Genomic DNA, 17,695 nt, shown 5'->3' on the forward strand with positions numbered 1-17,695 from the left:
GCAAAGATACTGGAGTGGTTTTGCCATTTCCTTCTCTAGGTCATTTTACAGATAAGCAAACTGAGGCAAATAGGTTTAAGTGACTTGCCCAGGGTCATAGTTAGTAAGTGTCTGAGACTGGATTTGAAGTCAGGTCTTCCTGACTCCAGATCTAGCACCCTATCTACTGTGCCACTTTTGCCTCTAGGCAACAACTTTATGTCCAGTATTTGTGTTGGTGGTTACAGAGGTTTATTTTTCATCCTTGAAGTCAGAGACTGTAGTTTAGGATGACTCACTGCAGAGATCGTCAAAGTCTATGCCCAAAGGCAAAATCAACAAATCAATTCAGTCAAATATTCAGTGCAATTAACCAAAGCAGTATACTCATCGTTTTTCTCCCAGAATACTTTAGCAACTTGACTGAATGGACTGACTTCTGTGGTGCCCCAATAACACAGCCTTATTTGTGAATCATAAAACACATGAAATGTACCACTTTTGCCTCTAGCTGGGATGCTTTAAGTGCCAAGCTCCAGAAGCCATTGCAGCCAACTCCTTTATGCCAGTCGCAGAGGCCCATCTTGCTGCCATTTCCATTTACCATAACTCACCCAGAACATTTTTAGCGGCCTTTGTTTCATAAAGAGATACATTGCGAGCTCCTTTGGGCAATGTGAAGGCTCCTCTTGTCTTCCCTTAAATAAAATGCCTTATGTTAGTGCTTGGAGGAACTACAGTCTTGTTTCATTGACTATATTTGTCTACCACAGGCATTTTATCAATGTAAATAAAACTGAGACAAATTAATAGTCAATGAAAATAAGACTAAATATGAATGAAAAATCATGTAGGTGATTTTAAGTTTGGATACTTGCAGATTTCATTTTCCAGTAACTTGAGTTCCTTTTGGCACCTCTTGCTTAAGTGTTTCCCTGTTGGAAGAGGTTAATTAGTCTATTGAATGACTATGTTGTCAAGACCCCCGGCAAAGCAACTGATGTCAAATTAACAGGGAATTAGAGTTGGGATCTGGATCTGAGGAAACCCTTCTCTAACATTTTTTCACTGGCAGGGCTCATTCTCATAACCTCTGCCTTATTCTGACAGGGTGATATTTATGCTGTATGAAATGTCATCCCTATTCTATACAACTTTGATATGGAATGAGTTATTATGCTTTAAATGCTCTTTTAGATATCCATGGACTTTGTTTAGAAAGAAAACCCAGTAAGTTATTCATGCTCAACCAATCCCCTTAGTGCTAATGCCTTTCCTCGGTTGATAACCTCTAATTTATCCTGTAAATATCTTGTTTGTACATAGTTGTTTGGACGTTGCCTTCTTCATTAGACTTTAAGAATCCTCACAGCAGAGACTGTTTTTGCCTTTCTTTGTATCCCCAGTGACTAGCACATAGTAGGCACTTAATAAATATTCGATTTTTTTCAGGGAGATTGCTTATAGGATGACCACAACATAACTCATAATAATATAACTCACAATAATATAACTCATAAACTCATAATAAATAACAATATTTTAAATATGGTCTTTACATCATAAAAAAATTACACACCAATAATTCTGGACAGCAGTGCTCAAAAATATTGGGATGGAGGGAATGGATTAGGGGCCCAAATCCTAATGAACCCACCTTTACTTCCTCAAAGGAGGATTGTACTGAATAAAGATAGCATTGAAATAACTTTGATTTGTGTTGTTGGCCCGTGAAGGAGTAAAATAATTGGAAAGAATAACAGTTGTGGGCAAGTTAAAAATTTAAAACATCCCTTTCCATGGGGGCCATTTTGGTAACAATGATATTCCAGTCTGAATTTTATCAAGTTTGCTATTTCCCCCAGTCTTTCAGAGACTGGGTTAAGATAGCTTTGGAAGGCATAAAAGGAAGTGCTGTGAAAATGTGTGATATGCTCGTGTCCATACAATACTGGTGTCTGACACAAGAACAGAAATGCTCCTCAACGCCTATCTCAGGCCCCAAAAGAGTAATATATAACAAAGAGGAAATGTTCTACCGAACACGTGATTTTCACTTTGTAAAAATCACACCCATAAGGAGTCACTAAGCTTAATCATATCCCATCAAAAATTTTTACATAAAATACATGAGCCATAAAACTTGTCCCATAATATTGCAATAATGCTGTTAATATTTTATATCCTAATCCTACTTCAAAATCATCATATATTATGTTGGTTGCATTCAGTGACTGAACATTTATAATGTTAATGACATGGAACTAATTAACCGTTTTCTAAAAGTATTTCATTCCATCATAAAGATGGGGGATTATGGATCAGTAATATTACACATACTGTCAGAGACAGTTTGGTATAATAAAAAGCATTGTATTGGAGTAATAGGGTCTAGAATCTTGATTCCACCATTTATGACCTTTGCAAATTGATGAACCTCTCTGGGCTTCAATACGCTCATCTGCAAAATGGGAGAACTCACAGGATCATCTTGACATTTTCTTGAAGCGTGAAATCCTAAGAACTCCACTACCATCTATGAGCTACATAAAGTGGAAAGATTCTTTTCAATGAGTCAACTCTATGATGGTTCAGATCAAGGCCATAGGAAAAAAAGCTAACCAATGGCTGGTCTGACATGGTTTCCTTCCATCAGATTTATCTGCGCATACCCAGGTTAATTTGGTAGGTTTGTATCTTCACAAGAGAAACATAAAAATGAATGGAGAAACTCTGGTCTATTCCATGGGTTCTGAGTTAGTCAACACAGGGATCTTGTCATGATCCCGAGCACACAACATACACTCATTTGGTATCCCTTCATTGTTGAAATGGGCGAACAATACTTGCTACTATGGAAAGTCAGCAATGCTCAATAAGTATCTGACTAGTTGTAGGGGATCCCCTTTTGAAAATAAGTTGTCCTAGAGCAAAACATTTGTATTTGAAGGTCCCTGAAAAAATTCAAATCTTGAAAATACTTACTTATAGAACATTAGCACTTTTGTGAATTACTTTGTGTACAGAAGGAGCTAAATATTGCATCATGTTAATGTCATCCATGAAAACTAAATCCTACTGTAAACTGTTATAAAAGTAGACATCCAATTTAATATTAACAGGCCTTTTTCCTTTCATAGAATCTCTTGCTTCCACACTTATAGAATATTAATAGCTTTAATAATAATAATTTTCAATAATAGTGCTTTCAGGTTTACAAAGCAGTTTACCTATGTTATCTCATTTAATCTTCACAAGAACCTTAGGAGGTAGGGGCTATTATCTCCATTTTACATATGGAGAAACTGAGGCACAGAGAAGTTAAGTGACTCACTCAGGGTCAAACAGCTAGTGAGCATCTGAGGCAGGATATGTGCCAAATAGCAAACATCTCCCTTTTTAGTAGAACCTTAATTCTAATTTAAAAGTTGTCATCTAAAAATGATTTAAAGCCTGACTTTTGTATTCTTAGAAGACACAGGGGCAGAACAAACCTGTTCACTATGAAAATAAAAAAAGCTAAAGAGCACAGAACATAAAATCACAACAACTAAAAACAAGATTTTGCATTCCTTGTCAGACTTTTGCAAGTTTAATTGAAAATTTAAAAAAAAATCACCAAATAAAAGACTTATGTCATGCAAGTATTCCATTTGTTTGCTTTTTGTTTACAAAGAAGAATTTTAAATGGTTATAATTATTTAATCTCCATAAGATTTTTTTCCTACACAAGTACTGAGAAATATATGAATTCAGTAAAGTAATTTATAAATGTGTATATTTCCTAAGAATATAATTACACTGAAATAACCAAATGAATAGATCCTATTACAAATAACTACATGTTCATCTAGCAAACTGCAAACTTAACACATATGTATATAGCCACACACATATGCATGCATGCATACACATGTGTGCATACACGTATATACACACGCCAGTATGGACTTCAGGTGATAGAGTAGCTTGCAGAGGGAGGGGAAAGGATTTGGAAAATCTCTCATTTGTAAATAATAATGTACTAGCATTGACCCAAATATACACGAATGCAAGCAAACACTGATCTTACCAGGCTTCTTGGGAGTTCTGGTAAATGTTCCTTTCACGGTGCGACAATGAGAATTATCTCCTCCACAGACTCCACATTTATCTTCAACCTTATTGGAACCAATCTCTTTATCACAGCCCACTTTCTGCAGAAAAATGACCACACAGCTGCCAGGTTAGGACTAGACTGTTCCGAGATCAGCCCAACCAGGGTAAGTGAAACACCGCACACGATCTGAAACTTCCCACAACTCCCTGGCTTCCATCTCCCCTTTCTGTTTAAAGAAATGTTTATAAGCAGTAAAACTGAGCCAATTAAATATTTTCTCCTTCCCTGCCCTTCTGGACTGATGTGTCATAAATTGTGGATCAAATTAAAGACATTATCTTTACTAGACTATAAACTCCTTAGCAGCAGGACTTTGCATCTCCCTGGTCTACATTAATTTGTACTACTTGCTTAGCACTTAGTATATATGACTTTTTCATGAATAAACTGAGGCCCAGAGAGGATAAATGACTTGTCTTTAGTCCCATAGGTAATAATAATAACAATAATAGTAATTGAGCTACAATTTCCTTTTTAACCTTTTAAAAAAAGTTTCTTTTTTTAAAAGTATTTTTTCCCAATTACATGTCAAAACAACTTTTAGCATTCATTTTTATAAGATTTTGAGTTCCAAAATTTTCTCCCTTTCTCCCCTCCCCTCTTCATAAAATGGTAGACAATTTGATATAGGTTATACGTAAGAGTTATAATTTCTGAAGTGCTTTAAGATTTACAAAGTGTTTAGTGAATATTATTTCTTTGGGTCCCCCCAACTCCCCTTTGTTATTGTTATTGTTGTCATTTTTCAGTCCTGTTTGACTCTTTGTGACCCAATCTGGGTTTTTTTGGCAAAGATGCTGGAGTAGTTTATCATTTTTTTTTCTCCAGCTCATTTTATAGATGTGGAAACTGAGGCAAACAGGGTCAAGTGACTTGCTCAGGGTCACACAGCTCTTAAGTGTCTGAAGCAGATTTGAACTCAGGAAGTTGAGTCTTCCTGACTACTGGCCCAGTGTTCTATTCACCGGGCCACTAGTAGCCTGCAAACGACCCTGTGAAGCAGGTGCTATCATCATCCCCGTTTTATAGATGAGGAAAATGAGGCACAGACAGGTTAACTGACTTGCCCATATGTGGGACAGAATTCTAACTCTGCTCTTTCTATTCCAAGTTTAGTGGTCTGTGTTCTTCAGCCATTACCATCATCACTGTGGCTACTATGACCATAGCTGCTGTTACTACATCCTGCTGCCCTTTACAGGAGCAATGAGAGACACAACTTAACTTAGGTATAGAAATCGAATATGGTCTTCCAGAACTATGCTATTACCTTACTCTTCAAGGGTTGCTTGGCTGTTGTCCTTTGTTCTCAAAGAGGACCAAAATGACATCACTATTTTGGGGTCAAGGTACAGAGCATCTGACTGGGGCTGATTAGAGCAATGTGAGCCCAGAAGGCTCTACCACAGGTCGGGTCCAAATTGTCCACATAGGCATTTGGAGGGAAGGGTTAAGGAATTACCCAAAGGACCCCCTCCCAATACATCTCTATCATCCCCCCTACTCCGGATGATAAAACAAGGAAAATTGGAAGAGTAAGACAATGCATAAAGATGTCGGGAATCGCTTTGAACGTACCACACACTCTCCTCGCACACAGATGCTGTATGGGTCTTTGTAAGAACAACGGGTTCCATCGTGCACCAGCTGTTTCATATAAGCAACATCTCCCATCTCTTTGGATTGACAGTAAAGGTGGCATCTTTTGTTGGCTGCAGAGGGTGGAGAAGAGCGTCAACTGTTTCCATTTAACGGACTTGTTTAAACAGCACCGGCTTTATGATTGAAATAGAAAGTTTCGACAAAGTCGCCTGAAGTCAAAAGGGATGCTGTAGAAATAAATCAAAGCGAGCGGCGCACAAGAGACAGATGCACGTTCTCAGCATTTTAAGTGTAAGTCTGAACTCTTCAGGCACAGGAGCCTGGCACGGATTCTGAGCCACGCTCTGGTCGGCTTAGACTGGTACAGCAGAGCTACCACTTCTTTGGGGTGTGAAGTCACTGAACGTAACATCTAGGCTCTCACGGGTTCTTAATAAAGCTATCTCTATATGAATTCTGCCTATGTACTCAAGACAAGAGTGAGAATTTAAGGCAAGAAGCATTTATTAAGCCCCTACTATACACTAGGCACAGTGCTAAGCTCTTTATAAATATTATCTCACTTGATCCTCAAATAACCTGGAAGCTAGGTGTTATTATTATTTCCATTTTTCAAACGAGGAGACTGAGGCAAACGGGTTAAAGTGATTTGCTCAAGGCCACACAACTAGTAAGTGCCTGAGGTCATATTTGAACTCAGGTCCTTCTAACTCCAGGTCCAGCGCTCTATCTGCTATTCCACCTAGAGACAAACAGCGACGTATATTGTTTATGAGGTCATACGCTTCTACATTGTGCTGTAATCTCATAGTTATTTTCTCTGTTTTACTCTAAATAAAAATAGCTAGCATTAGCATAGAGCTTTAAGGCTTGAAAACATGCTTTACAGAAGTCATCGTATTTGATTCTCCTAACAGCTATTGCTATCATTCCTTTTGCAGATGAGGAAACTGAGACACAGAAAAGTTAAATGACTTGCCCGGGATCACAAAGAGAGCGTCTGCGTCAAGATTTCAATTCAAGATTTCCTGACTTCAAGAGTATGACATCATATAGCTGCCTATCAAATGGAAGTAACAGTTCAGCCAGAAATTCAATCCATTTATCAGCACATTAAAAACTCTGTGAGTGGAGATGAAATGGAAAATTGAATTTTAAAGTGCTTTTAAGTCCTGGACCATTACATTCACAGATAGGACGTGAAAAACTGATCTTATTCTCACTCCTAAAGATGCCAGAGAAGTGTTGGGTTTTCTCAAAATTAGCCAGAGTAGAAACATCAAAACATTGAAAAAAACCCACCCCAGAGTAGATGAATTGAATTGTGATCAGGCAAACAGCCTCCCAATTGATGGCCTGGTTTCTCTTTTCAGAGTTTTGTAGATGGCGAGTAATGCACGAATGCATGCTGCCTCTATTGGGGGTTTGCACACTTGTTTTTTCAACAACCTGCTTCTCTTGGAGCCTTATAATTCCTGGAATCCAAAATGTCAGCTTTCACCAGAAAAAAAAAGATCTGAGAAGAAATAGGTTTACTTGGTCAGGGCAGAATTAATTCTTCTGATTTTCCTCCAGCTTCCCTAAATTCATGATTCCAAAAGAAGCTGGGGTCCAGCCTCAAATGGAGAGGGATGCTCAAGTTAGGCAGGCAATGACTTTATCTCCTGCCATTAGGGAAGTTAAGGAGCAGAACATCCAAGGAGAAGGTCACTTTTTTCACTCTTGTCCAAGTACCCTGGATATACTGGTGCCAACACGTGGAACTCCCTTCCTGCAAACCCAAAGGCTGGGCTGGCCACGGCTTGACTATTTCTGTCCTTCTGCGAGGGAAGCAGCCAGAGGAAGTGGCATCTCTTCTAGCTCCATCTTTAGGAACAGATGATAGAGGCAAGGAGGTGCTGAGATCTAGAACTCAGCAGGACTAGGTTGCAATCTTTTGCTCTCTTAGTCCTCCTGATAATCATTGATAGAATGAGTGTACTTCCCTCCCCTCACCTCCCGTCTCCTTTTCTTCCCTTCCCTCCCCTCCTCTCCTTTCCTTTCTTTTCTTTCCCTATTTCCTTCCCTTTTCTCCCCTTCCTTTCCCTTTTCCCTTCCCTCACCTATTTTCTTCCTTTACTTTCCCTTCCCTTTCCTTCCCTACTTCTTTTCCTTTCCTTTCTTTCCCTTCACAGCTCATAGACGTAAAGGTAGGAGGGAGTGTAGACACTAGAGTATAGACCAAAGGCCTCATTTTACTTATGAAGGGCATTACATGATTGGTATATGGTCACATTAAGTAGAAAGCATCAAATGTGGGATTTGAACCTAGGTCATCTGACTCCACAGTCTCTTTCCATGATTCCATGTTATAGCAATATGCTTACATACTTTTATTGAATAAGAAAAATTTCCAAATGTCCATTCATTAAATACTCTTGTGTTTCACAAATGGGTGTGTGTGTGTGTGTGTGTGTGTGTGTGTGTGTGTGTGTGTGTGTGTTCTGGATCAACCCTCCATCAGCCAAAATGCTCGAGAGTTACTGTCCAGGAAGAAGAGTCCAGTTTGGACCCTGAACAGTTACCCAGCACACTCATCCTCGTTCCTATTTCACAGCACAAGAGGCAGCTGTGACTTATTAGCCCCAGCTTGTCCTCACATGTGAAAACACAGGCGAGGGTTCCTGACCAGCACCTATCTCCTGTGTCACCAAGTCAAATTCAATAAGTCCAACCGATCTTGAACTTAAATTTCAAAGTGTTCTTGGTAAGACATGAGCAACAGGACCCTACTCACCATCCACGTGCTCGAAGGGCAGCCAGTGGTGTTTGCTGTTCTGATACTCAAAGTGGGAGTTCCGCTGCTGGCACTGCTGGGCTCGAAAATCCTCAAAGAGCTTCGAGCACTCTTCAGTGTTACAGAGCTGGTACTCAAAATTAACGCCAGGGCAATCCTGACCACCATTGATTGGCCTAAAGAAAAGATGATCTTTAAGAAGGTTTCTTGGCTCTTGGTTCATGATGGGAAGTTTCCTTACACAGTGCCCAAGGGCACAATGCCAGAGGCTTTGGGTTGCCAGTTTCAAGAGACTGGAATCAGACTTCCCAGCTTAAAAACCTTTCTACCCCAGGGGAAAAGTCAACATACATAAGACAAATGTGGAAAGTTGAGAAACATACATTTTGATGACATGGGCACAAAGAAGGATGAAAAACAAACAAACAAAAAAATGAGCATGTGTGCCCAGAAACTGGATTCCTGCCCCCCCCAATATAGACAGCTGATAACCCTACTGAAGGAGGTATTGATCAAATCTTATCCTGAGAAAGCAAGAGGTCTCATCTGCAATTGACACCCACCTAGAGAGGGGCAAAAACCCAGCATTATCAGCAAATTCATTCCTGATGGCAGAGACCGGAGAAGATAGTCAGTCCTAAAAACCCCATCCAAAGAAGGACCTTCATAGCTCTGCTCAGTTCCAAGGAAGATAAGAATCTTTTATTTCTTTTCTTTTAGAAACACTTTCCCCTATGTATACACGTAATATTCTGTGGAGGTGGAGATACAGGAAAGTGAGGAAGCTTGTGCTGCTTTGGGCAGGAGCATGGCAGTCCACTCTCCTGTAGCAATGATCAGTCAGAAGACTAGAGAACTGATGGAACTAAGATAGGGCCCTAGCTTGAGTGAGGGACTTCACCAGGCTTGAGTGAAAGGGGACTAGTATCCAGCTGTGGCAATTCTGTTTCCCCCAGAAGTCTTTTAGGGAAGAGAGTAAGGATGGAGGAAAGTGAATTCTCCAGTAAGAGAGGAGATTGAGATGGCTTTGAGGTCCAGCCCTCAGGGAAACTGCCATTAAAAAAGAAAGAATCAGAAAGTGAATGATAAGGGAATAAAAAGAAAAAAGATTGAAGTGACCAAAATCTTGGGACGAAGAAAACTCAATTAAAAACCTTGAGTGCATTCTGGAGAGCAATTTGGAACTATGCCTAAAGGGTTATAAAACTGTGTATACCCTTTGATCCAGCAATACCACTACTAGGTCTATATCCCAAAGGGATCAGAAGAAAGGAAAAGGACCCACACGTACAAAAATATTTACAGCAGTTCTTCTTTTGTGGTTGCCAAGAATTGGAAATTGAGAGGATGCCCATCAGTTAGGGAATGGCTGAATAAGCTGTGGTACATGAATGTCATGGAATACCATTGTGCTATAAGAAATGATGAACAGGTACACTTCAGAAAAACCTGGAAAGCAATATGAACTGATGCTGAATGAAGCAAGCAGAACCAGGAGAACACTGTACACAGTAATAGCAACATTGTATAATGATCAACTATGATGGACTTAGCTCTTCTCAGCAATACAAGGTTCCAAGTCAGTTCCAAAAGACTCACAATGGAAAATGCTACAGCCAGAGAAAGATCTATGGAGTCTGAATGCAGATTGAAGCACACTATTTTCTTTTTCTTTCTTTCTTGTGTTTTTTCCCCTTTTGTTCAAGTTTTTCTTTCACAACATGATTAACTTGGAAATATATTTTAAAAAAAGAAAATATGCAGCTGTGCTTGAAGTATTTTCATCATCTCTATTTCATTGAAATTTGGAATTAAACATTTTATAACTAGAAAAAAAAAACTTGATTGAAAACCAAAAGGGAAGATATTAACAGGAGAAGGAAATATGGCCTCCCAATCATCTAAACAAGTCCAAATACCTCTGTCAATAAATAAAAAGGAAAATTAATCAATACCCAGTGAAGCAGAGGACCCCATGGATTCCAAAGAGAATATGAAGCCATACCAGATTGTTTCCAAATGGTTCAAGAGAATTAAGAATTGTGAGGACAGAATTCATGGCCTAGACAGCAAAAAATGGGCAGATTAGAAAAATTTAAATCTGTCATGGTGAATTACACCAAAGAAATCAGAGAGAATCAAAGATTGACAATGTAAACATAAAGAAGTGAAGAACAATCTGAAAGAAGAGAACAAAAAGCAACATTAAAAGAAAATATTGATCGTGAGGACAGGATGGATAGAGACCATGGAAGGATTATATTTCTCCTGGAACAATACAAGTCAAAAAACCTGAATATCACGATGCAAAGAGAGCTAATACTTCTGAATATGGAAAGCAAAATGTCAATTGAAAGAATCCACAGATCACCTCTAGAAAAAAACAAACAATAACAACAACAACAAAAACAAAGCACCCTGAGCTCCCAACTCCAGGACACAGAGTGGTTGAATTGAACAATTCCAAGGACAAACATCAAATTCTACAAGCAAACAGGAAAAAAAAATCTTTAAATATAAAGGAAAGGAAATTCAAAGAACATAAAACTCTTCTGTACCTACCAGAAACTGCCAAAAAGAGTGAAATAATGTTTTCCAAAGAGCAAAGGAGCTCAAAATACAAGCCAAAATGACACGTTTTACAAACTTGAACATAATCATCACTAAAAATGTATGCTCAATAAGAGAGAGGCATTTGAAGCGTTACGACAAAGAAAATCAGACATGAGCAGATTATTTGTCTTTCAAACACTCCAGGCAACATAAATACAAGAAAAGAAGAAAGAAATGCACTACCCAAGGAAGTCATCAGTAACAAAAACAAAACAAACAAAAAACTTAACACTGGAAAAAGAAGAGGAAAAAAATAGGAAATCTGTTGATTCTTTATGGTGTGTGAAGGCCTTCATTTATTAGAGGACAGCTCCCAATTAGCTAGTAGAAGATGGACATATGTCATGGTGGTCTTTAAATGATAGTAAGTAAGAGAGCTTAACACAGTCTGCTCCAGGAGCACCGAATAGGAAAACAACCTGGCCCTTGAGGGAAAAAAACTTTTGCAAGAGAAAGGGGGGATTTTTCTCCTTTTATCCCCTTTCCCTCCACCTACCATAATATTTAGCAATGGAACTACTTTCCAAAGGGAAGCACCCATCCAGCCCTTAGAAAGTCACTTCAAGAGAATTTAAATTATAGTTGAACAAGGCACAAATACTCCTGATAGACATTGATACAGAAAGGCAGTCAATTGAGACCAGAAGATTAGAGGAGTGGGCTCTCTGTCAGAAAAGAACAGAGCTGACTATTTTAAAATATTATTGCCAAGACAGCCTTGGCAATCAAGCGTTAAACCATAGAGAGGAGCGGACTCTGGGATACCAGGTGAACACCCCATCCAGAGGTGAAATGGCAAGAAGGGTGGAGCTTTGTGAAACCTCCACGGGAAAGAAAGGACTTCTCAGCCAGGCAGTAGCAGAGGAGGGAGTAGCCTTCACTACATGTGTTTCTCATGTGTTACTACTATTATACTCTAAGTTTGTGCCCACTCTTACAAATGCTGCAGATATTAGGAGGAGGCTGTAACACCATGAGGAATGCTCTCATTCTACCTTCTCTCATGTGTATCATCAACTACAGTCTTGGAGCTCCCCCAAAATCGATATGTATATCCTTTAAAATAATAGTAGCAATGGCATATACTGATTCACATAGCAACAACTGGAAACGTTTTATAGTTGCTTGTTTTCATTATGTTATTTTAGCAAATGCCTTTGCTTTGACTGGCTGCTGATAGGAAGAATATTAGCCAAGGCTCTTGAGATATGGTATTCAAAGAACAGACCAAAAGTTCTACAAATTCTATCCTGGAGTCTGGGAAGAGTAGCTGCCCTCTGGGGACACAACCTGAGAGTAAAAGCACCAAGTTAGAATGGTAAACCCATAGAGAATGCTACCCATGTAAGGGCTATTTCGTGCTACTCCAAATATGGAAGTTTATTGTAAATTTTAGTGGATTTTTTTTCCTTTTTACTCATGAAATGGATATAGAAGGAATTGCCCAAATTTCCAAGTGGGATTGGCTGCTCCATAGAAATGACTCTGAGGTTAGGGTTTGAGTCCAACATGTCAAACAGCCTACTAATAACAACAGTCACACGATTACCCTACAATACATTCTCACTCACATTGGGTTATTGCACTGACGTGTCCTGAAGCGAACACCTGTCCCACATGTACGAGAACAGGAGCCAAATTTGGTCCAGGACCCCCAGTTTCCATCCTGCTTCTCTTGATTGGCATTCTTCCACATGCAGTGACCCTTGTAGCACCACTTGAGAAAAATCAAGATATGAACTGGATTATTAACATAATTAATATGGATGAATTAATGATATAAAAATAATTCACCTGCTGAAATGGAAGATGATGCATATCAATCAATCAACAGACATTTAAGTACCCACTCTATATCAATACTGGAGATAAAAAGACAAAAGTAAAACAATCCCTGCCTTCAAGGAGTTTATATTCTAACAGGGAGACATATATTTGTAGTTGTTGTTGAGTGATTTTTTTCAGTTGTATCTGACTCTTTATGATCTCATTTGAAATTTTCTTGACAAAGGTACTGGAGTGTCTTGCCACCTCATTTTACAGATGAGGAAACTGAGGCAAACAGTGTTAAGTGACTTGTCCAGGGTCATATAGCTAGTGTCTAAGGCCGGATTTGGGTCTTCTTGACTCCAGGCCTGGTGCTCTATCCAATATGCCACCTAGCTGCCCTAAGCACATATATAGTTGATACAAAACATACACAGAGAAATTTAAGGTGACCATGGTAGGGAAAGACATTAGCACCTGAGGAAAGACTTATGCAGAAGATATCACTTGCTATGAGTCCTGACAGAAAGCAGGGTTCTGAAAATGCATTGATGAGGAGGGAGCATGACCTTCCAGGAATGGAACACGGCCAGTGCAAAGACACAGAGATGAGTGATGGAATGTTGTATGTGAAGAACAAAGAAATAAATTTACTCTGGCTGGACCAATGAGTACAAAGAAGGGAATAAAACAAATGGGTCTGGAGAGCTAGGCTGAGGCCAGGTTGTAAAGAACTTTAAATAGCAAATGGGGTTTTATATTTGATCCCAGAAATAAAAGGTAACCAGTGACATTTAATGGGGAGACAATAGAACCGTGAGAATTGTGCTGTAGGAAAACCACTTTGGCAGTAGTTTGCAATGGTGGTAATCATATTCTGTATGGACGTATGTAAGGAGACAGCATGATATAATGGATAGACAAATGGCTTTGGAGGGAGTAGGAAGAGCTGGTTCAAGTCCCAGACACATTGGCTGTATAGCATATGGTATACTAAATTGTGTGTGTGTGTGTGTGTGTGTGTGTGTGTGTGTGTGTGTGCTCTAGATGTCCTTTCTTCTCAAAGAGGACCAAAATGACATCACTACGTTGGGGTCAAAGTACACTGTGTCCGACTGGGACCGATTAGACCAATATGAGCTTGGAATCACAAGTTGGGCACAAATAGTCCATATGAACACTTGGGGTGGAGATGGCTCTAAGTTTGCACATCTCATGTTTCTTTTGAGCTACTGCATTTGTACTTTGCTCAGAGAGCACAGTGTCTTCTTTGATATGCACACACTATGGTGGGCAGTTCTGTGCCACTGTCCCCCATGTCTCACAATCAATTCCAACATTCTTCAGAGAGATCTTCAGAGTGTCCTTATGTACATAATTATACACACATGTTATCTCCCCCAACAGAATGTAAATGCCTGGAATATAATGGACCCTGGGCAAATAATTATTTATTGATCACTGATTGATTGATAAAAGCCCCTGTTCTCCACTTCTCAGTTAAAGGAAATTTTTTAAATTAGCCCTGAACATAATATAAAACCTGAAATTTACATTGTAGAAAAAGGAATTTAGATGTAGCTTTTATACTATTTCCCTAAATGAAACTAAATAATTACAAACACGAAGAAGCAGAGAAGAATGAAGAGATTTTTTTTTAAATTACATACATAGCAAAAACAAAAGTATTAATATAAGAGAACTTACAATTTAATTTAATTGTTTACAACTTTCTGGAGTAGTGAGAAGAGTTTCTAGAGATGCCCCTATCCCAACTCTAACAGTTACCAAGTCCACACTAAAGCAGAAGGAGCTTGTCATAACCGACAAGAATGTAGGGGTCACCCAGGGCACTAGAATGAGGGATGCTCTGATTCTACCCTCTCTCACATCTATCATCAACCCCAGTCTTGGAGCTCCCCCAAAGGCAAGATTTATGCCCTTTAAAATAACAGTAGCAGTGGCGTATATTGATTTACATAACAACAATAATAAATTCTATCCACACAGAACTTCATTTTCAAAACCCTTTCTCACACACTCTCTATCTCTTTTGAGCCTTAAAACAACCTTATAAGAAGGTTAAAAGACTTAGTCTCAGAAAGATTAAGTGAACTGCCAACCTTCCCATGGGTAAGAACTAGCATAGGATGGATTATCATCCAGGTTTTTCAGGACAGCTGTCTTGTTAGAGACATCCTACCAGAAAACTTTTATTTTAAAATAAAGCATCAACTCTAAATCATTTGTTTTTGAAGTTTTGGCTTTGGAATGCTGGTCTTTCTTAAAGAAAAAGATGCCTATGTGAATAAAGTGTGAGCTATCAGTCAATTCATCTATAAGCTTTTATGAAGTGCTTTCAAGTACCAGGCAGTGTACTAAGTTCTGGGAGAAGGGATATATATTATATACTATCACATAGTTAATATATAATATATAAAATATTTAATATAATAATTAATAATCAACTAATAGAATTAAAGTAATGACATAATTTATATATTAACTATATCTTAAATAATACATAACATATTATATAGTATATATACATGCATATATAAACAAATATATACACACACATAAAATATATTCATGGTAATGGGGGGAGTAGAAACAGTTTGTTAAGGTTTCATGTAGGAGGTGACATTTTACATGAACCCAGAAGAGGTCAAAGTGACAAGGGAATACATTCCAGGCATGGAGCACTGCAAGTGAGAAGGCATGGAGGTCTTTGGAATGGAATGTCTTGTATGATCCACTGTAAGGCCAGTTTGGCTGGGCCAAGAATACAACAAGGGAAGGAATTAATCACAAGGTTGGAAAGGTAGGTTGGAGTCAGGTTACAAAGTGTTATAAATGCCCCAAAGAGGAATCTATAATAGATTCTATGGGTGTTAGGGAGGCACTGGAGTTTACTGAGAGGAGGAGGGAACTGTGTTCTGGAATATTATTTTGGCGACTATTTGGAGCTATAAGTAAAACAGTTTGGGTAAAATTAAGAAAGAGGTGTGAACAAGGTGCCTTAGCAAGGCTGAAGTCATCATGAAAAAAAATTCTTAGTTAATGTACATTATTTTATTGGGGCAGCTAGGTGGGGTAGATAGAGTACTAGGCCTGGAGTCAGAAAAACTCCTCTTTATGAATTCAGATCTGGCTTCAGACACTTACTATCTGTGTGACCCTGGGCAAGTCACTTAACCCTGGCTGCCTCAGTTTCCTCATCTATAAAATGAGCTGGAGAAGGAAATGGCAAATTACTCCAGTATCTTTGCCAAAGAAAAACCCCAACGGGGTCACAAAGAGTGAGACACAACTGAAAAATGAATAAAAAATATTTTACTGCTAATGTAGACAAGGTTTGTCCACTGGAGATCTCAATATGGCTTTTGGTTTGTTTGTTTGTTTTTTCTGTGAGTAGTATAGTCTGTCCATTGACCAGAATTGTCTAAGTAGTCCAACTTATATCCCTTTGAGGTTTAAGGCACTCCAGGCAGCTTTCCCCGTAAAGTAAGTACTTCTTCTGTATGGGGTTACAAAACATCAATGCCAAGAAACTTTCAGAAGGAAGAGCCCAGAAAGCAATTTCAATCCCACCAAGAGGGCACAAGCTGCGTTAAGGTAGTTAGTGCTTTGAATTTTAACTCAAAGTCTAACTACATTGAAGTCTGAAACACCAGTGGTTATTTAGACTTGCCAATACAGTGGGGAAAAGAGAGGGATACGTTCTCTATGACTTCTCACCCCCCTTTATGCAAACACATACCAGCACATCTTAAGGTTCAAGTTTGAATGAGATATACTCACTTTTCCAGGAGCACACTCAGTCCCATCAAGTGGGGGTCCTTTCTTAGTCTTACAGAAGTAGGGATTATCAGGATGGCTACACCATAGCTGTTTACATGGGTCAAAGGTTCGGAACTGCAAAATAGAGTAAAATGCTTAAATGACATTGTAGGTAATATAAGATTCAACAATAGCATGTTTCATATCTACCTCACACCATATTTCTTGTTTTTATTTCATTTCAGTTCATTACCAAAAAAACTGCAGTATGCTTTACATAGAATGATGACATATAATTCCCAAATAGATAATCTTTTTTTGGCTTATCTAAAAAAACATATTAATAAGTTGCTAAATAAGTACCTATGAAATTAATCAATTTCTAATCTTATGATTACTCAACTAATCCTGCTAAGTTGCTTCCTGTACTGGTGTGAAGGAAAATCATTACCCTTCTCTGGGCCTCTGTTTCCTCATCTGAAAAATGAGGAGCTTGCCTTCAAGGTCCTTTCCATCTTTAAATCTATAATACTGTCATTATTTTTAATATAGTTAAATTCATAATGTTGAGATCTAGGAAGGAGACAGTGACTATTATCATGTCAATTTTAGGTAAGACAAAGCTTTAATCAAAATTATTCCATTGAGTTCTTATAAATATGAAATAAGTTAATAACTATAACAGTAATCATGTGTACTTCAATTCAGTTGAATGAAACCAAAAGGGACCATTATATTTCAAAGGTATACATACATACATACATACATACATACATATATATAGACATTTGTAGGCATTAAAACTGTGATTTCAATGATGCAGAGAATTCTTAGGTGAAGTTTCTACCACATTTTTCTAATATAGAATTTGATTTTTAACAACCTAAATATATGTATACACAAACACAGGCTTCTATGGATGACAGATAAACAGATAGAGATGGGAGAGAGGGAGAGGGAAAGAGAGAAAGAGAGAGAGAGAGAGAGAGAGAGAGAGAGAGAGAGAGAGAGAGAGA

The 17,695-nt window shown here is 38.5% G+C and overlaps 1 protein-coding gene across 1 annotated transcript in view; it reads right to left on the reverse strand.

Annotated features, from left to right (window-relative positions):
* The window catches only part of ADAMTS3 (ADAM metallopeptidase with thrombospondin type 1 motif 3), a 283,034-nt gene that overhangs the window by 36,813 nt on the left and 228,526 nt on the right, over nucleotides 1-17,695 (reverse strand). The window contains exons 11-15 of the mRNA XM_027854644.1: nucleotides 16,701-16,814; nucleotides 12,701-12,846; nucleotides 8,517-8,692; nucleotides 5,717-5,850; nucleotides 4,052-4,175 (exon numbers count right to left, since the gene is read on the reverse strand). Of these exons, the coding sequence (XP_027710445.1) occupies nucleotides 4,052-4,175; nucleotides 5,717-5,850; nucleotides 8,517-8,692; nucleotides 12,701-12,846; nucleotides 16,701-16,814 (694 nt within the window). The remainder of the gene's footprint in view (nucleotides 1-4,051; nucleotides 4,176-5,716; nucleotides 5,851-8,516; nucleotides 8,693-12,700; nucleotides 12,847-16,700; nucleotides 16,815-17,695) is intronic.

The sequence above is a fragment of the Vombatus ursinus genome, unplaced genomic scaffold (genome assembly GCF_900497805.2).
Source record: "Vombatus ursinus unplaced genomic scaffold, bare-nosed wombat genome assembly UNPS02010461.1, whole genome shotgun sequence".
Taxonomy (NCBI): domain Eukaryota; kingdom Metazoa; phylum Chordata; class Mammalia; order Diprotodontia; family Vombatidae; genus Vombatus; species Vombatus ursinus.